The following is a 25,716-nucleotide window of genomic DNA, read 5'->3' on the forward strand; positions in this document are numbered from 1 at the left end:
CCAAATGAATCAGCCAATCATGAAATGGTGAGAAGGAGCAAAATAGGGCCTGCAAACCTCAAAAAAGAGCAAATTACAATTGCAAAAAAGCACAAAGAAATGACCAATTTGCCAAAACCGCAACATAAAAACAAAGCTTTCTGGTTCTGACTTACAGAAATATGGTATTAATTGTGTTTAATACATACAAGGTCGTGAACAACTAAGTGATAGTTTTCATGAGGCGGCAGGACAACGGTGCGCCCTCGCACATCGCATAAATCGCCCAGGAGAGCAGCGAAACGCATAGAAACGAACACATTTTCTCCTCCGCTGTCGGCGTTAAGGTATTCGAAAGCAACGTGCAAATTACCTGCGCTGACGTCACCCAGCCCTGCATATTGGCTCCCCCGTGGTTTCATTGAAGTTGGCCTTCCGGATAAATCGCGGGTTTATTTGGGACCCTCGTTAGAATGCCTAATCAAGATAAAGACGACAGTTACAGCCCGTATGTTGGTTTAATGGGGCAAGCCAATGAGGAGGTCCAAAATGAAATCATGCTGCCCAGACGAAGCGCTCTCTTTTCTTTCGTTCTCTTGGAATTTTCGAAATTATACCTCGTATTCTGAACCGCCAAGGCCGATCTTGCTCTCCACTCGTTCTGCAATGTAAATTTTCATCGCACTTAACCAATCGTTTAAAGTTGGAGGCGTAACCTGGCGGGACAAGGGGGCGCTTGCCCCCTAAAATTTTCTCGGATATTAAAATTTACTTGTTAAAGGTTCAGGAATTTTAAATAAATTCAATTCCGGTCCAGGAGAGAAAATCAGCAAGCGTAAATGGGTTCTGGACCGTAAAGGACCTTTTTATCTCTAAAGTATTTCAATTCATCCAGGAACCTTTTTTCTCGGATGAATTTAAATACGGTCCAGGAACCCTTCTTTGGGATCAGTTTAAATAGGACCCAAGTTCCGTATTGAAAACAAACAATACGCAACTTGGACCGAATTTAAATTGTTTAAGTTGAGTTGGTGTTTTTAAGTCCACTTTATGCACAGTAAGGCTAGTCGGGACTACAGTTTAAAGTGGGATCCGAACCACTATGTGCCTCCACCGGGTATCGAACCCGGGACCTTAAATTGTTTGAGAAAAAAAGGTTCCGGTCCTGCAGCGGAACCCAATAGAACCCATTAGAATTTATGGGTACCTGGACCTTCAACAATCCTAATTTGTGATCTCGTAAACGTCAGTTATTGATCAAATAATCCTGGAAGATATTTTTATGAGACGGGAATCTTTTCGAGTTTGCCTCCTACAAAATCACGCCCCATGTTCTATTCTGCCCCCTAAAAATTAGGCCCCAAGTTACGCCAATGGATGTTGGCATAGGGTTACCAGACGTCCGGTACTTTCCGGACATGTCCTACATTTTAGCCTCACGTCCGGCGTCCGGCAGGAATTTGAAAAATATCATAAATGTCCTACATTTTGATCGTCACAAAATATTAATTAGGAAAATATGTAACAAACAAATTATGCAATTTACAAGTCTATGGACTGCGCTGCCAAACTCAATAGTGAAATTTATTTTGATTCAATCATTGCCCAAAAGAAAAAAGTTTGTTCTGCTATTAAATAAATGGAAGCAATTAATGAACAAAGTTTTTGGACCACTTTCTGATAACGTCATTGTTCAATTCCTGAGCAGAATTATACTGGCTGAGAGTCCAGACGCCAAAGCCTGGCTTGTCTCTCAAACACAGTTCAGGATGCAATAATACGAGAAAGCAGATGTAATTCTCTTCTTAAATTCAGCTTCAGCTTTTATCTTAACTGGCCCCTTGGTAGGGGTTTTATTAAATAAATATTTATTTTCTTAATTACTAATTTCCAACTTTTCCTAAGTAGGGGTCGAATAAATAAACGTTAAGAAAGACGGGAAAAAGGTCTAGAAAAGTCCAGAAAAAGTCAAGAATTCTGGATGTGTTATTTTGGTAGACACCCTGTTATTGAACTAAAAACTACCCAAGATGAAACTTCTGGAACCATTTTAAATTACGGTAATTGCTGAATATTTGTTTGAAATTACAGGTCATAATTCAAATGTTGAGAGAGTACTTTCATTACCATCAGCACAACAGACTCACGAGAGAAATTATTTTTTCATAAAGTCTGTAAAATGTTTGGTACTGGTCCCTATAATTTCAAAGAGTTTGACTGTCCACTCTAACATACATATAGTATGACTAAACCTGAAATTTGATAAAAATTGTCTTCTCTGATAAATCATGTAGTAAGAGGTGCATTGATTAGTATGATTGCAAGTTTTGAAATATTGAATTTAAAAATTCATTAAGAATTAATTTTTTTTAAAGGGAAAAGTGTCATTTTTCAAGTACTTTCTAACGTGTTCTATAGAAATATGTATTATTTATTGAGAATGTTTTGTGTCCTACATTTTTGGACAGCATGTCCTACATTTCCCTCACAGCGATCTGGTAACCCTATGTTGGCAGCACTGGCGTATTCTGAAAATTTGACCTGGTTTACAGCAACAATTCTTTGTATATATTTATTATACAATCCATCCACATTAATTAGATGTATCAAAATAAAACGCCAATGCAAGTAAAACAAAAACCGAAGTACGTCGTCAAATTTTCCGAAAATTTCTATATTTTTCAAAAATCTCCCTTATTACCAATGGCGTAGCATGGGCATTTCGGGTAGGAACGCCAAGTCCGAAGGAAGGGTCGGCCCTTTTTTGCTTAATAATTTACTTATGGAATTAGTCGCCACAGGTATTGTTTATTTGCCTGAAGTCAGCTGGGTTTTCAATAAAACATCATCCATGCATGTTTTAGATAGAAAATTAGATGTCTCACTATGCCACAAATGTTTTGAACTCTGGTGTTTTATACCTTTTTTTATACCACAGGAAGGAATTGCCCCCCCCCCACAACCTTCGACGGAAACAAATTCGGGGGGGGGGGCAAAAATTGGAAGTAAAGAAAAGCAAGGCTAGCAGAAGCCAAGAGTAGCAGGACAAAATGATGCTCAAGATGGAATTAGTTTCATATATTTTTCTTCCAGACGGCAAATAGCTAAAGGGGGGGAGGGGCACAGAGCGGCAATTGCCCCTGGATTTCAAAATTTATACAAATAAAAATGTGTTTCGCAATATCTGCTTTTTTTACAGTCTCATCAAGTTCAGAGCAGTAACTAGCGGGCAGCAGTAGTCGGACCTGGACACCTAACTTTCTAAATGAAAAAAGTTGTAAAAGCGAGGATGTCATGGCGGCACCCCACAAAATTATTTGCACCCTATTAAATCAATATTGCTTTCAGTTTCAAAAATTGGATCTAAACATTTTGTCGATCGCTTCGCTCACAATGTTGTTTTTGTCTGTAATGCATTGTAAATTACTAGAGAGAGAAGTAAGACTAAGACCAAATATGTACTTCAGACTGCTAAACAGTTTTATTTTAAATGTATGAACAATTGTTTTGAGGAAAAGGAGCACACACATGTGAGAAACAATTTATATCACTTTTGCTCTTCGTTTGTTATGAGGTGGAAGAATTGATTATGTTATGTATTTAAATAATATACATGTATTAATGAAATATTGAATACGGGCACACTTTAGCGTCAATTCTTATTTTACGTTGTTCTGTTGCATATGTGTAAAACATATGTTCTACATGAAAATTACACAAGTCATATGTGCAGAAAGAATTATATTCGTAATTTTTGTCTTTCAAAAATACAGTTTGTGTGCTTGTTTTTCATTATTAGCTAATGTGAAATTGAACGTGTTGAAAAAATATCAGGAAAAATGCAAATAAACATTGGCATGTTTATTCTCCTTGTACTTGCCCCCATCCCCCAACCAAAAAGTCGTGGTTTCGCCTCTGTTAGGTATTGGTGAATCACCTACAACAAAGTATATTCCTCTATATTAATTACAAGTTGTGCTGTATGACTTCGAAGTTGTAAAATACCTTTGGGACACAGTGTATAATTACCAATTACCCATACATTAAAGCTAAATGCATAATTATGTGAAAACAGTTGGTTTATTGGCGGTAAAAGCATTAACATGGAGAATATGTCACTGGTCGGCAGTTCTTTTTCTTTTTACTACATTTTGCAAACAAAATAAAGGAACCATATCTACTGTCCCTCCAACATATATAATTCCTGTTACATTACGTGATGTTACATGCAGGCACGTATCTATGACAGAGCTATATATACCGGGAGGTATGGCGGTATACAAGGGGGGGGGGATTTAATGGGTACAAATCCCTTCCATTGATTTAGTAAACTTTTTACACTAATTGTGTCATCAAATAAACATCTCAAAACTGGTCACATCATTTCATTGGTTGAAAATATCTTGAAAGTTATATTAATATTACACACACACACACACATGAACACAAAATTAGACTTTTTAATATAAAGCATAACTTTGATAAAGTTAAATGTATTAAATATTGTTATGGCGCCTCCTCAATGATGTAGCGGTAACGTCTTCGACTTAAAATCAAGGGGTCCCGGGTTCAATATCCGGTGTGATTTGGATCCTACAGTTCAACATTATCCTGTCTGTGCATAAAGTGGACTTAAAACAATATTGTTATGGTCAACATAATGTAGGCCTATTTCAAGCTAATATTTATATCCATTTGTTTAGCGAGAAAATTGATTATTGATTATACAGGGTGGCGCACGATATGATCCACCATTTGTTTTTTGTTTTTTTCAGATCTGAGATGAGGAATGACGTCATGTGTGCCACCAGCAGTTGCAGTAGTCATTGGAAATATCGTGTGATGAAAACTGAAGCGTAGTGCATCCACCTGTCCCCAGGGGGCTAGAGTATACAACTTGGCGGACAAAGGAAGACTTACTACGGAACAGCGATCAGCAACTGTGCTATTTTTCGCCGAAACAAAGAGCATTGTGGGGACTCAGAGGCGCTTTCGTGCACATTTCCAAACTCGGTGGGCCCCCTCGAGTAAAACGATACACAAACTGCATGAAAAGTTTCTAGTGGAAGGAACAGTACTGGAATCAAAGCGTGATCGTCATAAACCCGTGCGTTCACCTTTGAATATTGAAGCCGTCCGCGTCGCTGTGCAGAGAAGTCCTGGCAAATCGACCAGAAAAGCAGGAACACAACTTGGGATATCAAGACGTTCTATTCAAAGGATTTTTAAAAGTGATCTCCACATGTATCCGTACAAGATTACCGTGGTGCAAAAACTCACAATTGAACAGAAACAAAAGAGATTCACCTTCGCTAATTGGGCCGAGGGTAACAATGCAACACTGTACAACGTGTGGTTTTCTGACGAGGCGCACTTCCATTTGGATGGTGTGGTTAACAAACAAAATGTGCGCTTTTGGGCAGCTGAAAAACCACGAGTGCTTCATGAAAAAGTTAGCCATGCACCGAAGGTTACGGTCTGGGCCGCTATCTCCAGTCATGATCTGATCGGACCCTTTTTCTTTGAGGAGACAGAAAACATTGAACATTACTTGACCATGCTCCGCAATAGTTTTATTCCCCAGCTTCTTGCCACAGCTTTACTGTTCAATACACAGTGGTTTATACAAGACGGTGCAAGGCCACACACAGCAAATTTTTTGCATGACATTTTCAATCTTCGTGTAATTTCAAACAGATTTCCTGATCGTTTCGCTGGTGGACAATCCTGGCCCGAATATAGTCCAAGTCTCAACCCCTGTGATTATTTTCTTTGGGGCTTTTTGAAGGACAAGATTTTCGGAAAAAACCCTCAAGATTTAATGGAACTGCGAAGACTTATTGTTCAGGCTTGCAGTGAAATTACGGAACCCATGTGCCGTAGGGTAATTGGAAATATTAGTGTTCGCTTGACTGAGGTTAAAAGTCAAAACGGTGGCCATATTGAGCATGTATTTTACTAGTACGTTTTTCCAAAGTGTAACCTTTGTGTCCTTTATGTTTCATTGAGAGATTCTTTATAATATAGTTTTTATTCAACAACAAAATGGTGGATCATTTCGTGCGCCACCCTGTACAAGGGTTGGATAAAAAGTAATGGCAACACTGGTATAATTGCTACTTGACTGTATTGGCAGAGGAGCACGTGTTACATTCCTTCAAAGTAATCGCCCCTCATCTCTACGACCTTCTGTTACACGTATGGAAGGCGTCGTACACCGTCAGCGCGTCCATCTCTGTCGATGTCCCGCAGTGACCGCCCTATAGCACGTATGATGGCTTCGCGCGTGTCGTAGTGCTTCCCGCCCAGTGGTTCCTTCATTTTGGCAAAAAGGTCGTAATCACACGGTCTCATACCGGTGAATACGGCGGATGTTCCAGTACCTCCCACTACCGGTTATGCAGGAGCGCCGTCACAGTGTTCGCAGTGTGACACTTTGCATTGTCAAGCAGGATGATGGGACACCGTGCCAGAACGTGCCGTCGCTTCCTTCTTAATGCGAGACGAAGGTGGTGTTGCAAGAAGGTGCAGTAGTAGGCTGAGTTGACCGTCTGCCTAAGAGACGTTGTTCTTCTTGCCTAAACATATTGTTAGGGCGCTTGCACTCTCGTCCCCTGCTTCAGAGCACTGCTGTTTTTGACTGAATAACATACAATCGCACCCCACTCACTATACTTCCTCGTCTGACATTCCTTGATCAACCACGAAACGGTTGTGGCGCTGTGACTCGCCCCTTTCACGGGACAGCAGTGTTGCCATTACTTTTTATCCAACCCTTGTAATTTAAAATTGCTAATTAATAAATAAATAGTAACAAATTATAACTATTAAAACCGTACCATCCTTGAGTTGCAGTAAGATTAACTCCACCCATTATTTCTGTATGTGTACAGCAAAATTGGAGGCAGTCCCAACCAAGTGTTTAACAAGTAATAATGGAAATAATAATTCTTATTATTATAAAGTTTATATTGTGTAATAATAATAATAAAATATGCCAATTAATAAAAATATAATTATTGTTATTTGGCCCTCGAACAGGGGTATTAGGTATACAAGAAAGAAAAGATGATATAAGGATCGTTATAACAGCATGCATTCATTATCTAGCTCATGTCTGCTTAACATCACTAACGTTTGTATAAAAACAGCTGTTCTACAAAAAAAAAATAGAATTAGAATTTCAAAAATTGATTATTTATTGAATATCAAAAAGGTTGGTGATGAAAAGTAAGGTCCCTGATCATTAATTGATGCATATTGTTAGTCATAGAGATACGCATAAATGTTCACAGGCACTGTCAATGCAAAGTTGTATAATCACAATCTAATCCTTATAAGTTCTGTGAACATACAACTTTGTATTACATAACAGTAAACAGGTATTTTGCTCATTTAATTTAGGACTTTAGTTAGTTTTTGAGGAGGTCAGGACCCCCCTCCATCTCATCTTGTTTTTGTGATAAAAGTAGGAATTTGACTGTTGTCAATTTTAAGAAAATCCAAGTAGGTACTATTGTAATAAGAATTATTGTAAGTGGTTTTGATAAACATTTACAAAAAAATGAATAACTATACATATTGTGTCTTAGGATTTGTAGCTTTCCTGGTGACGTGATTCAAACAAGTTTTCTCGGGTTACCAGCCAGGTAAATTTGACGTTAGCTTCCAACCTTTCGAGCGCATACATTGCTCTCTTCAGGGAATTTAAAAGAAAGAGACCAGTATGGGGTTAAATACACGACTATGATCGCGCAGAGCTTGGATGCTGTCTTCCTATTGGCTTGTTCTGGATACTGGCATCCTTATTAGCTGGAGCTTTGTATTTAAGGAGGAGTGGGTTCCAGGCCTGACTGAGCTGGAGTCCCGGTGCTTTCCCGTGAAATGACTATTGCATCCTTTACTCGTCGGTTCCAATATGTGCAATGGGCTTCAATGGCATAGTGTTATCGTCATCACCTTGTATTCATGGGGTCCCAGGTTCGATACCTGGTGGAGGCACATAGTTGTTCGGATCCCACTTTAAACTGTAGGTCCAGTCCCAATTAGCCTTAATTTGCATAAAGTGGACTTCAAAAACCAACTCAATCAATCCATGTGGATGTCATTTCCAAGGTAAGAAAACAAGTCAACTATAAGCTCAGTTCTTACATGGTGAAAAGACAAACCTACCCCAGTGAACTCTGACCCCAGAACTCTTAGAGAAAAAGGGTTTTTACAAAACATATAGTTCACCCAGTATTTATTCTCACATAATTCTAAATAAAAGATTCTTGGTAAAGGTCTGCATTACCATCAATATTTAATACAACAAGTTCTAGAAATGGTGATGTTTATGGCAAGGGGGATATATTGAATAAATTATGTACATATATTAAAATAATAACCCATCGTGCAACAGCCGATGAGGGGCACGGCATCTACCGACTGCCAACCTAACTCCCACATGCCTGAGCAGAGGTGGGCATGCCATCATCTACCCAGTTACGGGGTGATGTGTGGTCAGCACGATGAACTCCCAGTCGTCGTAGTAGCATGGACGTCCGCAGGTTGTTTTCCAGGGAGGGGCAAGCAAGGTATTTTTTTCCAGGGGGGGGGGCAAAGGACATATTTTCCTCCAAAATAGTGATGCCCCCTGAAAAAACACTGTTTCAGTCTGAAATTATCATGTTTCTTCAATGAATTTATAATAATTAACATAAATTACTGTTATTGAAATGAAATTATGTGTGAATTATATAATTTTTAGGTACACATTCATTTTCCAGCAGGGGGGGGGGCATGGCCCCTCCTTTTGGATGCCCATGCGTAGTAGGTTTTCCATGACTGGGTTATGTTACTCATTCATAGCTTCCCAATATCCTCAAGAGGGTGGGTGACCACCAGTCCCATACACTAGCCTAATTTCTCTTGATAAAAGTTGTTATGCTCTCTCCCAGGAGACTCACAAAAGTACGTCTGAGCTCAAAACCTAATGCCTTAGACCGCACAGCCAAGGTGCAGGACAAATTGTATAAATAGCTTCCACCTGCCCACAAATACCAAATATAAACTACTAGAGAGAAATTTCGCTCATACCCCCTTCAAATATCAGCCTGCTTGTGTGGAAATTTCAAATAAAAACTTGATTTACAATAATGCAATATTTTATTTGTATGAAAAAATTCAAACTCACATATGTACATGAAATGTCTTGTCACCTTCATTGTCATAAATACAGGATTGTATATTCAAAGTTTACAATGTGGGTTCATTACTAACACATGTACAACTTTTCATGAAGTGCTTTACAACAATAATGATCACTACAAAAATCTAAAAATTGCTCAACTATTTCCACAAATGTAAAAAGTTTAAAAGTTGCTAATTGCATAGTAGAACTATTAGAAAGCTTTCAGATACAAGTGACAAGCACCATCTAATACGTGGAAGGAAAAAAAACACTGCTCATGTGCTACCACCAGACAGAAGCAACATGTTCATTCAGGATAATGAGAGACACACAAGCAACAAGTGAGAGGTGCAGCTTGTCATGTCACTCAGGTACAAAAGGTTGTCATTTATTTCTGAAGGTTGGTTGTCACACGTTTTAGGTCACTTGTCTCTTCAATCTGAAAACTGCCTTAACATTGATGAAAACTGTACCTACGTCTGCAATGTTTATTCCTACACATGCACAAGTATGAGCATACCGATTAGTATAGAGGAGCAGGAGTAGAAAAATACAGGGTGCCTGAAAATGTTAACATGGTACCTGAAATTTGAAATTCAGTTCTATTTTTTATTTATGTTATTTTGGGTTCGCTTATGGAAATTTCACCGTAACATTGATGAAAGGGGAAACGTAGAAGAGGATGAGGAAATCAGGAGAATGTGGAGAAATCATTTCAAGTTATTGCTCAATGTGAAAAAAAAAAGAAATTAACATGAAGAAGTGAAGGAAAAAATTAATCTCACTTGGAAAGAAGTGGAGGAAGCTTTAAAGAGAATGAAGAGAGGTAGAGCACCTGGAGAAGATGAAGTGCCAGTGGAAATGATACTAGGAGCAGAAGTATTGGTGAGCAGTGGCTGCACACTGTGTTGAAAACAGTGTGGCAAGAGAGAGAAAAGTGCCAAGAGATTGCACAATGAGGACAATAGTTCCCATATTCAAGAAGGGGCACAGAAAGGAATGTAAAAACTACAGAGGAATAACACTAATATGCCACTCAAAAAAAGTGTATGAGAAAATATTAGAGAAAATAATACGGGAAGTAACAGAGCTGAACATGAGAGACAAACAGTATGGATTTAGAAGAGGCAGATCAACAGTAAATCTGATATTCACCACTGCTCTGCATAATTTCAATGGATGTGATAAACAAAGAGGTGGGGAGGAAGATAGGAGAGGAAGAGATGATGACCCTGTTGTTTGCTGATGACTTAGTAATATGGGGAAACAGGGAAGTAGTAGTGCAGAGACAGTTTGATAGTTGGAATGAAGAAATCAGAAGAGCAGGAATGAAATTAAGTGCAGCAAAGAGTGAGGTGCTAATAACAACAAGAAACAGAGCCAGAAATGTACCAAGAATAAAGGTGGACACGGAAGAGTTGAGGCTAGTGGAGAGTTTCAAATGCCTATGATGCATAATTGAGAGAAGTGGAAGAATATATCTGAGGAAGTAAAGAGAAGAGAACAAATGGGTGGTAGACTCTACAGAAGAGTTCGAAGATATGGAACAGGGATACTATGAAATGCATGAAGGTAATATATAACACATACCATGTACCAATAATTATTTAGGGAGCAGACTTGGGACAATGACAGAGAGAGACAAAAGAAAGAAGTAGGCAATGGAGATGAATTTTTAAGGAGTATATTGGGGAAGACTAGAAGGGATAGACTAAGGAATGAGGACAGGCAGTGGGGGTAGTAAAGCTTCAGGACAGGATATATCAGGCACATATGAGATGGTTCGGACACATGAGAGGATCGGTGCAGAAAGATTGCCAGTAAGAGCTTACAATGCACACGGAGTGGGAACAAGACCAGAAAAAGGGGGGGGGGGGTCCAAGATGTCTGTGAAAATAGCAGATAGTGGAGAGCGTTAGGAGAAGAGGACAAGATTGGAACACCGTGGAAAGATGGGAGGGGTGGAAGACCAGAAGAAAATGGAAAGGCTTGACTTCTACGCCAACCCAGCCAGAGGCAGGAAACGGTGAAGGATGATAATGACTGAAATTTCCATTGCTTTTCTTAAAATAAAAGTATAGTATGCATTTTTAATGTTTTTGTATTTTTTCTGTCATGCGTATCAGGCAGGCCGTGGTGGTTGAATCGGTAACGCATCTGACTACCATGCTAAAGGTCCCGGGTTCGATCGCTAGCCGGTTCAAATCTGGGAACTTTTCTAACGTTGGAAGCGGCCCCGGGCACCCACCCAGCATCGAATGACATGGGTACCTGGGGGAAACCCTGGGGGGTAAAGGTGGTTAGGTACGTGATGCTGATCACATCACCCCCACTCACGACCAGATCAAGAAAGTGTGGGGCATTACCCCCACACCCCCTATACGCCTTCATGGCATGGTGCTAAGCACAGGGGAGTACTTTACCTTTTTTATGTGTATCATTAAATCAGAATAACAAACATGCCATTTTAAATTCTTTGCACTGTCGCTAGCTGAATTTTACAATCTGCAGCAACATGATAGTCACCACATATTAGAATGTATTACATAGTTATCATGATGTTACCAGTTCAGCCTTCTTTAGGGTCTTCACTCTGGCACAAGATTTAATTATTATTTCAGGCTGGGTGAACCCCAGAGCTGCTTTATGAAGGGACACAGCTGGAAAAATTCAGACCTTAGACACCCAACCAGGGCCTCCCACGTGGCAGTCCGACGTCCTACTGACTAGACCACCATGCATAAAGTGGGATTAAAAGCTTGACAAAAATTTATGGCACGACAGCATTTCTTAATAATAGAACTTGTATGACTGCAGCTATGTGAACAGACTATCTGCACATATTTAACGAAGTAAATCTTTTCTTACTTCAATGATAAAATTATAAAAAAAGCTACCAACATTTGAACATTTGCTAGCAACACTTTCAACATGATTTCTACCACTGGCCATACACATTTCAATGCATTTTGCATAATGTTCTGATCACAATACACTAATATTATTGATACAACTACATTCATTTGTGAAGCATTACTTCGGATCATGGAAAAATCATGATTTCCATTCAATAAACTGGGGCAGCATTGTGCTTCCAAAATGTAAATGAATTGTTTGCTCATCCATTTCTCATACACTGTACATGCATGATCAAATTTGATTGGAAGGAAGAAAAGAAAGCTAAAAGGTGCCTACATTTACAGCTCAATTTGTATCAGCATACACACTACAGAAAAAGGAAACAAGTTTCGAATAGTCCTCAAGTCAGCAAAAATCACGTACACACCATTGTTGTGAAAACATGTTGCAATCGAAAACAAAATTTCCACCGTAACATGGATAAAGCACAAACAGGCACGAGCTCATATCTGACAAGTACACGCTAAAATTAGACAACAAGCAACAGTGACACAATTCTCTTTATTGACCCCAACTTTCTATCATAAACTATAGCTCAGGAGACTTAAAACTGTGTTACACCAAATTTGAGTGTGTACTGGTCTCTGTGTTCTTGGATTTCATGAGATAGTCAAATTAAAAAAAGATAATCATACAGATTCCAACAGATATTGATGTTTAAAATTTTTACAATTAAAACTTGTTCAAAATATCAATTAATATTGTATTAAAATTGTGTGCTTATATTTATAATTAAATATTATAAGCATTAATTTACCGCAGTTTGTTTTAAAATGTAACAAATATCACATCAGAAAATAAAATACCCATTTCAAAATGTTAAAAATAGCACATCAGAATGCAAAATATCTGTTATGTACTTACAAAATACACTTTCTTCATATAATCAAAGGAAACTTAGAATTTTGCATACCTTGCAAGATAACTAGACTCCACGTAAGCAGGGGCGTCCAGAAGGGGGGCAAGGGGGGCCGTGCCCCCCTGGAAAATTGAAGTGAACCAAAAATTATGTATTTCACACATATAATTTCATTTTATCCACAATAATATGTGTTAATTATTGCATGAACATCATAAATTCAAATTTAAGCAATGTTTTTTTAGGAAACAAGACTATTTTTGGAGAAAATGTGCCTTGTTTGCCCCCCCCCCCTGGAAAAAAAATACCTTCCTTGCCCCTCCCTGGAAAAAATCCTGCAGACGTCCATGCACGTAACTGTTGTGTGGCCTTTTACTTTTTAGAAGCTCCCGTAAAAAATCAAAACACCAGAAAACGTATTGGTCAGCATTGGTAAAAAAAAATCCAATAATCCAATCCATACTTTCTCATACTGAGACCAATATGTACTATTAAAATATTTAATGTACTTAATATTTATTGCCTTATTTAGTTTCTACCACACTCGATTTCATGAAATTTTACAACAGCAAATTTACACCGCAGCCTGGTGGCAAGCACCACATGCTCTGCTTTTGGCCACCCATGGGAAACCAACACACCTGAAGCATCACATGGGGAAGGGGTGATATCTTAGTGGAGATATAGTCCTAAACCTAAATTAATGTATTTGGCGTGAAAGGGATTTCTCCCCCTTTCTTTGAATTATGTTTTAGTAGGGGTTGCCTCTTTCACTTTGAGCATAGAATTTTAGGCTATATTCAGGTTCAAAGGGGACCTAATAAGTTTGGATTTGTGAACTTTTTCAGCCTTTTGCTGATGCTATTAAGTTGTTCACTATCAAGAATTCCACACAAACCAAGTTATAATAGGTCTGCAATGAAGGATAATTCTATTCATTTCAGAAGTATTTTTCTTTGTAACATTCTTACCGATGAAGAAAAGCACAGGCTGCTAAAGCTCGAAAATAGAGGAACCCAGCTGGAAGTAGACCAGATGTCACTAATAATCTGATAATTTGTTGTAGATTGTTTTCTATCTTTATTAAAGTTGTGTTCTCTCTTGGAGGTGTTGAGAATTGGCCAATTGTGGATTCAGAAATTGTCAGGGGGTGTAGTCTCCTGGGGCTGAACATTCTTCTCCTTTGCAGTGTAGTAGAATGTTTACTTCCGCCAGACAGATAAATGAATTCCCATTGGAATGAATAAAGATTGTAAATGAAATTAGAAGAAAGCTGCAAGTCGCATACCTCGTCCTCTTACAAAGCCACCGAATTTTGCAAAATTGCACGAAAAGGAATTTCAGAGGATGGATTCGGTGGAAGATCATGTGAGGAAGCAGAAGGAACGAAAAAAGACAATAACTTTTGTCACGAAAGTTGCCACCTTCAGCGGCCTCACTAGTACCATGAGCACTGGCAACCAAGGTAGTGTGAGAAAGCCTGTGGTGGCAACTGGAAGGCCAGGTTCCGTTCCAACCATGACTGCAGTTTCCAAATCGAATTTCAATTTCAACAAAACAGCAACAGAAAATGGGCCACCTCGTGTGTGTTTCACAGGCAATGGTGTCTCTACTTCCAGAAGTCCCTAAGGGCTATTGAGAGCATCATAAATTCCAAGTTCTTTCTTTAGCTATTTTTATAATTTTTGAGTTTTAGTGCCCTAGAATTAAAAAAAAAAAACTCCAATAGAATTCATCTTCCATTCTTGCAATGCACGGACGTACTGTGGCTCTTCTGGGGTATGTAAAGATGGATATGCACTGCGGACTGAAGTACACTTCAAGCACTTTTCACCAACACTTCGCACCACTCTTGTTCTAGTTTACTGTGGATCTAGGCAGACTACTGGCAGTACTTACCCCTCATCAGCATCAACAAAGCGAAGGGCATCTGTATAAAATGTTATGTACCACTTTTCCCAAATTCCAATATAATTGGCTTGCCTTTCAGCACATATCCGTTCACATCTTGCAAGGCTTTGGTACTTTCCTCGATGTCTGTAATTTGAAGAACACAGGTTATTAGTATCACATCATATTTGACATATATACGAGGAGGTACCCAAAAAAAAAAAAACGGAATCATAATGTTGCGCAGATTACCGATGTACGAGGCATGTCCGGAAAGTAAAGATACAAACACATTTGCACGTTAGGGTAAAAATGTGTACCAAAGTTGGCAACACTGGCAGTAACCATGAACGATATGACGAGGATTCAGAGTGAGTCGTCAGTGCTGCACTGAGTCTTGTGCGAGGAACACGCGTTGGAAATGCCAGCAGCGATACAGAATCCCGCCAAGTGCAATGTGTGCACCGTAATCAGGTTTTTGCAGGCACAAGGAAAGCATCCATCGGAGATACACCGAGAAATTGTGACTGTGTACGGGAACGTAATGAATCGTCAAAATGTGGCGAAATGGTACAGTACCTTCGCAGAAGGTCAACGTGATGTTCATGATGAAGAGAGAAGTGGGAGGCCGTCCATGATCATTGACAACCTTCGCAATCGTATTGAAGCAGAGGTGCATGCAAATAGGCGAGTGACAATTTGAGAATTGTGTGTGATGTTTCCTGACAGTTCGAAAACCACTATACATGAAGTTGTGAGTGAGTTAGGGTACAGAAAGTTGTGTGCACGCTGGGTCCCAAAACAATTGACTGACGAACACAAAACCAAACGACTGGGATATGCACTGCACTTTCTTACTCGCTACGCAGAAGAAGGAGATGCATTCCTGGACTCCATTGTGAGAGGTGATGAAACATACGCCTGAATCCAAGCAGCAGTTACTGCAATGGCACCATACCCATTCTCCAAAAGCCAAAAAATTCATCCTGCTGGTGGAATTCATGCTGCCTGGAAGAACGATTAATGCTGAAACCTACTGCCAGACTTTGAAACATCTTCGACGTGCAATTCAAAACAAACGGAGAGGCATGTTGTCAAGTGGAATCCACTTTATTCATGACAATGCCTGCCCCCATGCAGCGAATGTCACGAAGGATCTGCTTGCACAGTTTCAATGGGAGGTCCTTCACCATCCGCCATACAGCCCCGACTTTGCACCCAGCGACTACCACCTGTTCCTGTACCTCAAGAAACATCTTGGTGGAAAACACTTTGCCGACGAGGTTGAAGTAGGGAAGAAGTCACAACTTGGTTCCAGGTGGAATCCTACGATTCAGGGATACAAAAACTTGATCCGGGTCTGAACAAATGTTTGGACAATGGTGGCACTTATGTGGAGACATAGCCTCTGTATCAGTGTATCAAGTGTAACTTTAGTTGCGAGCAATACATTTATTTTATATCTTATTTTTGGTTTGTATCTTTACTTTCCGGACAAGCCTCGTAGTTACGGCTTGTGCCGCTAGGTGTCATTAGTATGGGATATCTTGCATCAATCTGCAAGTTGGCATTATTCTGTGCTGAGCGGTTCGTTCGTAGTGTTTCACTGTTTGTGGTGTTGCGGCAAGAGTCTGGCAATTTTTGAGTGATTGTTGAAATGGTGGACCACAAGGAGCAAAGGACCTGTGTTAAATTTTGTTTCTTGTTGGGAAAAACGGCTGCTGAGACCGTTGTTATGCCTCGCCAAGCTTTTAATGAAGCTGCTTTGGGAAAGACACAAGTCTACAAGTGGTTTTCCCGGTTCAAAGATGGCGACATGTCAACTGAAGACTTGCCAAGGCCTGGCCGTCCTTCGACGGGCAGAAATGAAGAAAACATTGGAAAAGTTCGAGATGCCATTAATGAAGATCGTCGAAAGACCATCGAGCAAAATTTCTGAAGAAGTGGAGTTGTCCTGGAGTACTTCCTGGAGTGTGCAACGGAAGCGTCCAGAACTGTGGAGAAGTGGAATGTGGTTACTGCACCATGACAACGCCCCAGCCCACACGACCATGTCAGTGCGACAGTTCTTTGTCAAGAACAACATGGTGCTCGTGCCCCATCCCCTGTACTCACCTGATTTAGCAGCCTGTGACTTCTTTTGTTCCCATGGATGAAGAGGAATGTGAAAGGGAAGCGATTCCATGACGTCAATGAGGTTAAAGACATTATGGACAAAACCTTGAAGAGTATTGCGCCAGAGGAGTTTCGAAACTGTATTCAACAGTGGGAAAAACGTTGGGACAATTACATTAAAGCACATGGCCAATACTTTGAAGGTGACATGCTTACCTGAATGTACCTACAACATGTACATGTACGGTCAAAATAAAACAAGGTGACAAAATTCAGTTGTTTTTTTTGGGTACCTCCTCGTATATGTAGTGGAAACAAAATATTATAAATATTTTCATAATTTACATCTTTGACATTTTGATTGCACTTTATGAAAGAAATCTAAAATCTACATGTGTCATGCCCCTGGGTCACGCAAATGCTGTCTTAGGATGAGTAAATGACTGATTGAACTTGTACAAATGTCAAATAATCACAGCAGCAATTTTTTTTAAATAGGCACAACAAAACAAAAACAAAAACGACTGATAATTAGATCTTTAATATTATTCACCCATTCTGTGCTTAACACATAGATGTCAAAGATTCCATCAGATTTTTAAACCTAAGTAAAACTTTTAACACAAAACATGTGACCAAATAGTCGACACAATAAAGTCACAGTTTTTAACACTTATCTGTTGAGTTCTGATACTTCAGTTCTTTCACGCATTTCAAAAGCATTTTCTTCCAGTAATTTTACAGTACTGAGGCCAAAAACTTCACATCTCGGATTTTTTAGCAATGACAGCTCCTACAAATTTTGCTATCATCCATCGTTTTCTCAGTAGTGATATAGATTTCACTTTCTTCTTTATGGACATTTTTTACTTCCAGAACCAATACACAGACTAACACCTTTTGTTACAAAGTTTGTAAAAATAACAATTAAATAGTTTTTTGACAATATTGAATGAATTTACTTCATTACTGAACAATTTGAAAGCAAAAATAGGTTTTTTAAAAAATCGCTATTACATAAAGCCATGGTTTGCTGTGATTAACAATAGATGGCTCTGGACTCGTGAGTATTTTCCTATGGTGAAAATATGTCAGTATTTTGATATTTTTAACAGAATTCAAGCTTTTCATTAAAATGGAGAAGATAACCATATGTAAGGAGATAACAAACTTAATTTTCTAATTGCTACAGAGAAAAATATATGAGACTGCCTTTTATTGAAGTATGGGAAAGCCAATATTTTCTTGCAAATGGCTCGCATATTGAGATCATTGTATGATATGATGGATATACCTACAAGCTCCTGAAAAATATATAATCAAAGTTGTACTGTATAAATGGAAGGAAAATTACAATTGAAGTACTGATTAGGAAGTGTTCAATACTTCAATTCATAATTTGGTATTTAATAAAGCAAAAATTGTCAAAGTTTTTATGATACCAAAGAATAAATTAATAACTGCACTTCCAATGCCTCACTGACACAGCGAATCATATAAAATCTCTCTCTCTCGCAACATTAGTGGAATTAATATATGTAGAACACACGTGCATCACGGTGCCATTAAGAAAGCTTGACACATGGGCACGGGTGTTTGCATGGGGTGGCAGATGCCCACTCTGAGAAAATTTAAGGTCACACTGGATAGAATGAATTTCAGAACAAAAGACAAATTTAAAAATTAATTTGTAAATTCACAAAATGTACACTAACAAGACTGAATTTAAGAACTGCTAACAGTTTCCATAACTTCTTATCTTAAATATTGTATAACTATGAAGCTGGTATGGTATCCATTGTTGTGCTGACCAAACTAACTGAAGATAAGGACTAATACTTGCATCTGAACAAGTACACTGATGGTCAATAACCACAGAGGAATGAAATTTCTCCAGTCTGCCACTATTGAAAACACGTCGGTACGGAGATGAAAGATTAACGAGTCTCAATTTCATGAAAATATATCACAATGTTGATGTTCGGGCCTCCCCGATAGTGCAGTGGTAGCATTGTTGCCTTGTAATCAAGGGGTCCTGGGTTCAATACCTGGTGGCACAGTGGTTCGGATTCCACTCTAAACTGAAGGCCCAGTCCCGATTAGCCTTCCTGTGCATAAAGCTTTTAAAACAACAATTCAACCATCAATGATGATGTTGAAGTGGATGCACTTGTAAATGGATTTGCTAAAAGAAATGAAGACCAAAGATATTTCTGTCAATATTAAGTATTGTCAAAATGTTTTAAAAAATATACACAATGAGAAATTTCATCATATTATTCAATGCTAAGTATATTTTCCTCATAACGTTCCACCATTTCATGTATTTATTTAACAGCAAGCAGAAGAATATTCAGCCCCTGGAGACAAGCCCCTCCCCCCATCTTGGCCAACAACAACTTCTGAATACACAATAACCAAACTGTCAACACACTTCAAGAGAAAACATGTAACTTTGGCATGCAATTTTAAAGAAGAAAACAACCTGTAACAAATCCATCAGATTTAGGGCTGAGCTGATACAGATGCCTATGTATACTAGCCGATACTTTCCCGGTATTTTGGTCTTTCACGGGCCGTGTGACACTTTCGCAGAGTCTAATTATGTTGGAATTATGCAAAATTCAAACTTTATTTTTACTTTGCACCAATTTTGCACGAAAAACTGTATTTTGTGATTACATAACATCTATTTTAATATTCTGATGTAATTCTTGAATATTCTAAATCAAATTTCGTGGATAATACCTAATGGAAGTGGGCTACAACATAGTATGTATCACGTAATACAATATCAGTAAATTTAAAAGTGGACGTAAAACACAAACTCAACAACAACAACAATATCGGCAAATTGATGCATATAATTGGAGGAGAATATTTACACACCAAAATTGATCAATATTTTGAAAAAATTTTAATTATTGAAATTTTCAAGTATCAGTATCGGAATCTGTGAGAGTATCGGTAATGGTTCAGCACTAATCAGATTACGAGTGACATCTGGTGAAACAGCCTGAAATTAAATGCACAACCTACTATGTAAGTGTCCCGCACCGTGGCCGTGCAGTCTGCAGGCCCAAGCTTGCACTCCAGCTACGAGACGTGCACAGCACAACTTATCCAGAGATATTGGCCTGTATTTGGGACTGATGGTCACCCACCATCATGAGGAAATTGGGGAGCTACGAATGAGAGCATAACGCAGTCATGTAAACCCACAACAACTTGGGGTTCGTCGTGCTGACCACAACCAGTTGGAGAGGTCGGAGCAAGAACGGTAGTCGGTAGGTAGGTACTGGCCTTCATAGTCTGTTATGCCATGGGTTATTACTTATATTATTACTTACTACATAAATGTTTATGTTGGTCTAAATAGTCAAAAGATTGCAAATCATTGTGTGACAACCAGAAGAATACAACCTGCCAAAAATACAGTGTTTGGTTATTTAAATGTATCTACTCACTTTGAGGACCTCTATTTGGAGACAGACCAACATATCTCCAATAAAAAGATACATGAGTCACTAAGAGGAAGAAATGGAGATGGAGTACATTATATACCTAAGTGGTCCTGAATCTCAGTTTATAAAATTAAATGCAATGTTTGGGTAGAAATGTTTATAATAGTAGAATGTATTTTCCACATTGTGCATTTATTTTAACTTTTTTTATTTACTTTTGTTTTGTGTCCTACACGTGACACCGAAAAACAATTAATTTCTCCTCTAACTGTCACCACTAGAATATTCAAAGGTCAATTACTTCCTCTCTCTAAATAATTTATTTTTCATCATTTGAAATTTCACAGAAATTTAAAGAAATTTCTTATTAAGTAAGGAGGAAATATTTTAGCTGTCCCACCCCTGACAAAAAATTGTTCACCTATAGCTGTAGATCCGGGAAAGTACGCCAAGTGTTCTTACGTTTAAGCAAGTCCTTAGTTTTATAATTCATTGCACAGATACTGTTAAAAAAAATGTTCCGTAACTGCTAGCAGAATAATTACTTTAATGTCTAAAAAGTACTCTGTGCATCCCAACCATGACAATGGAATTGTCAGTGGTCGGAAGTAACACACAACTTGTAGCGGTGCTACTGTAGCTAGCTACAAAATTTGTAGCTGTAGCGGCACTACATTTTGAAAATTGTAACTGTAGCGGTAGCAAAAAATTTTGCTACAGCATTTCTTCTCAGTATTTTAAGATAAATTTTGAATGTGGCAACAGCGTTAAAGAAAATCGACAATAACTCTTACTTTTGCAGGAGGTTCATGAAGACAGTCTATTACATGGAAATATGGATAATCTAGATTATAAAAACCTTGATATCGCAGATTATAGACATCAGCGTAATTTATTTCATTAGTATCTGAATAATTCTAATATCCAGATAACTAGCAAATGTGAATATATTCTGGCTAACAGCTACGTTTTTTAGCTGAATCTTTATTTTGGGGAGAAACATGTCTCGTTTGCGGCACCCGCAAAAAAAAAAATATCTCGTTTGTGCCACCCCCCGGAACATACTGTGTGAATGAATAACCATGGTGTAGGAGACAGCAAAATATAATTAATTACTGTGTAAAACACGACTTGCAGTTCAAAAAAGAGTGATCCATTTTCCACTAGAATGACAAAGCAATAGTGCCAGCAATCAATGGCTCAGTACATAAACAGCATTGATCATTGTCAGTATATAGGATCTCACCCACAAGAAATTATTGTTACAAGAACAATAGACATACACTTTCTGAAATTACAATTATTTTCATCTACTATATGTTCATAAATTCTAAAATTGTTGCAATATGTTTAGAATACTCGGATTTATACGTCATCAGTTTCCTCAATATATTTTATGATAAGTTATTGACTTTCCTGCAGAAATGACAATTTTCTTTAGTTAATATACAGTTTTCAAATTTCTATATTGTTCCTACATTAACGTCACTTTTCTGTTACTTTCGCTAGTCATGACAATGAGGATCAATGTTTTAATTAGTAATTCTCTTATCTAAAGTCGCTTTCTGTCACTTTTCGCTAATTGTGAGAATGAGGAAGAATGACGAATGATGATGAGCAGTGTGGAGATTGGAGGAGCAGGATGATCCCATCCTCCCAACTAGGTATGTTCCCTACTTTTTGTCTTGAGTCCACTTTATGCACAGATATGCTAATTTAAATGGTTCTGAATCACTGCGTGACTCAACTCAATATTTATTCTCAAGGAAGGGTGGGGCAGCGTTCATAGTACATTTTGACTTGCGTAGTACAATGGCATAATGCAATCTATGCATGCTAGGCGGCTGCGTGCAGTAGTGTAGGAGATGCCATTGTATGTGGTTGTGTTTGGTTGTTTGTCATGGAGGGGTGGAGTGCTGAGCAGTGAGCCTTTGTTGTCGAAACATTTTTCAAAAATAATGACTCTATTGTTGCTACGCAGTGAATATTAAGGCGACATTTCAACTGTGGACGGCATTACCAGGTGGGTCAGTTCCTTTCAAGCAACAGCCTCTGCCTGTAATCGGAAGCCTGGAGGGAGCAAAAGAACTGTCCGTACACCGGATGTGATTGAAAACATTTATGCTTCAGTTCTTCGAAGCCCAAAACGATCTGCACGGTGACATTCTGAAGCATTGGGTATTTCCTGTCATTCCTTCAGACGGGTTTTGCATCAGGATCTCCAGTTTCACCCGTACAAACTCCAAATAGTGCAGGAAATTAAGCCTTAGGATGTTATTCAACGCAAACGGTTTTGCAGAACCATGTGTCAACCCCCGCAGGAAAGTCCACAGAAGACACACACCTTACGCATGTCAGATGAGGCACATTTTGAGTTATGTGGTGTTGTTAATAAACAAAATCTGCGTTACTGGAGTGATGTGAAACCACAGCTACTCCATTGGAATCCCTTGCACAGCGTCCGTGTTATTGTATGTTGTGGTGTAGCGTCATTTGGCATTATTGGGTCGTATTATTTTGAAGACAACGTGGGTGTGGCTGTGACTGTCACTAGTGAACGGTATCTACAAATGCTGCAAGAGTTCTGTCTGCCCCAATTACGGATGTTTGATGTGGATATTGAGAACGTATGGTTCCAACAAGATGGTGCAACTGCACACATGACCCGAATATGCATGGAGTTTTTGCGACAGAACTTTCCCCGAAGGTTAATTTCTCACTTTGGTGACATCTCTTGGCTGCCTCGTTCCCCCAATCTGCATTCCTGTCTCTTGTATTTGACATAGCAATAAATACTGTACAAGCAGTTGTTCGCTTATGGTGTGCTTTTCAAAATGTACTATGAACGCTGTAGTTGTAATCATTAATTTGGATAACACCCTGATTGCAATATTCATACATCAAATTTGAATTGATATATCACTTGCATAGGTACATTGTCCTCAAAACACTACAGTAAAAACAAGTAACTGAAGTAACACTGCTATCCAAATTATCGAATGACTGGAATCACAATAATAAATAACAGAATCTATTTTCCACTAAGAACAACTATCATACTAGGGGCTTCTTTGGAATATCCATATGGTGGATTTAAGATTTCTTTATGCAGAAGTAGTGAAGAGCAGTATCGTAGTGAGATACTTTTTGGTAAAAGCAGCTGTAGCTGTAGCAAAGCTACATTTTGGAAGAGTAGCTGTAGCTGTAGCGAACCTACTTTTAAAATGTAGCGTTCTGATCACTGGGAATGGCCCACAAGCATTTTTGGAGTTATGTTTCAATGGTTCTCACACACAAGGATGATGAAGAGTCACTAAAATTTATATTAGATTAAAATGCACTCTTGTGAGTACCATGGAAATGTTATTATAAGGTATGCCCAAATGAAAAGGATACCTTTGCTGTAGCGGCGTTGTATCCAATCGAAGAAGGTAAATATGTTTGCCGATAGATGGCATGGTGTTTGTCCCAGTTTGCAGGTGTAGCGAACGGCTTCACCTACTGTTTCCTCAGTTGGCGAGAGTTTTTTTGCACGATGGGTGCATTTTGAATTTCTCCAGATCAGCGCAGAGCTGTAATCCAATTTCTTTGCGTAGAAGGCGAGCATGTTTCACAAATTTATCGCAGGATGAAGGATGTTTACGGACAGCAGTGTCTCGCATGTTGCACCATATTCCATTGGTGTCAGTGTTATGAGGCAGGATGCGAAAGCACAAAGGACTTGCCACGACCCGGAAAACTGGATCCGTAAGCAACCCAGGAGTTTCGACACTGAAGCCACCCACTCCCTTGCTATGCGCTGGGATCAGTGCATCAATATCAATGGCAATGTGGTGTAGGTATCATGTTACACATCAACTGTAATTCACATATTATATAATGCAAATATTCTGTAATATAATATTCTTTAGATATAACCATAGTCTCCTTTTAATTTGGGCATACCTTATATTTTATATGAAGAAACATATGTATACTTACTTGGAAATGTAATAAATGCTTGTCCTTTCATTCGCCCTGTCATCAGCCTATAGGTTAATTTCGGCTGAGCTGGTTTCTCATATTTTCCAAACAAAGATACTAAGTCATTCTCCTTTACACTCGAGGCCAAATTCTTTAAGAAGAGAACCTATAATTGAAATCACAGTGAACATTAGACAGAAAGCAAACACTACAGCAGCATCACAGGTAAAAAACTTACCAAAAACTACATTTCAAGTATGACTGAATATTTTGTAGGGCAAATGTTTTTCTTATACATATATAGTTAGAGAATCAGTACAAAGTAAATTGCAAATAATAATAATAATACAGTAGAACTCAGATTTTACATTTTCCCACCTTATTAGAGGAGTGATGATTCATATTTATGGTGATTAAAAGATCAAGATTTTTGGCAGAAAAACTTAGCATATTTCGGAATCGAAAGTGGTACACAAAATGGTTAATAAAAACCTAAATTCCATTTAAAAACTATACTTATTACACAAAATTAAAATTTCACTTCTAATAGCACATTTATATAGTTATCAGAGTATTGAGTTAATTCCTGTGTAAAGGAGTCCATATCTGCTTCTCAAACATTTACAGCAGAAATAATCATTTTTTTGTGATTTGCATAAATCACAGGACAAGTCAGACTTCAGAAAGTATTGTGCCAGTAAATAAACTCTAAATTTCATGTTTAAGAGTTTATTTCGCATTTTGCAGTTCACTTTGCATCATTTTGTGACAAAATATGGTAGCAAAATGCACCTCACACCTTTCAAAAACATGAAAAATTAACACTACAATGTGTTATTTCACATTTCGTGTTTTCAACAAAAACGTAATATGTATGCCCCTACGCATTATACATTCAATCTTTATGGTTACAACATAGTAAAATTTTATAAAATCTTCCTCGATTTTACAGTTTTCAACATTTTAACTTCTTTCAGCTTGGTCTACTGGAAAACGTAAAATCGAGCTTCCACAGTAATAATGGGGACATTAAATCAAAGAAATGCATTCCCTACTGTATCACGTTGGATGAAGGGTGAAAAAATTCTTTCCCACAATAGATATTTTGTTTAATAGATTATCTCAAGGGCGGTGATAACCACTGCATCAAGGTGAAGATACAGTGGTTCTTGCTTTTGCTATGCAATATTTTGATTGGTTGATTTATTTTACTTTGCTTTTCTGCCAGTTTTGGGTAATGACAAAGACTCCCTCTCTCACTTCCCTCTTCTCTCTCTCTCTCTTGGGAAAGATGAAAGAGAAGAGAGGAAGATAAAGAAAGAACTTCTTTCTTTTAGTCTTCTTTTTTTTCTAAA

The 25,716-nt window shown here is 38.4% G+C and overlaps 1 protein-coding gene across 1 annotated transcript in view; it reads right to left on the reverse strand.

Annotated features, from left to right (window-relative positions):
* Positions 1-13,311: 13,311 nt before the first annotated feature.
* LOC145993737 (WD repeat-containing protein 18-like) overlaps positions 13,312-25,716 on the reverse strand; it is a 47,745-nt gene continuing 35,340 nt past the window's right edge. The window contains exons 5-6 of the mRNA XM_083129485.1: positions 24,380-24,527; positions 13,312-14,966 (exon numbers count right to left, since the gene is read on the reverse strand). Of these exons, the coding sequence (XP_082985611.1) occupies positions 14,872-14,966; positions 24,380-24,527 (243 nt within the window). The 3' untranslated portion in view covers positions 13,312-14,871. The remainder of the gene's footprint in view (positions 14,967-24,379; positions 24,528-25,716) is intronic.

Source organism: Lepisma saccharinum, chromosome 10 (assembly GCF_977018435.1).
Source record: "Lepisma saccharinum chromosome 10, izLepSacc3.1, whole genome shotgun sequence".
Taxonomy (NCBI): Eukaryota; Metazoa; Arthropoda; class Insecta; order Zygentoma; family Lepismatidae; genus Lepisma; species Lepisma saccharinum.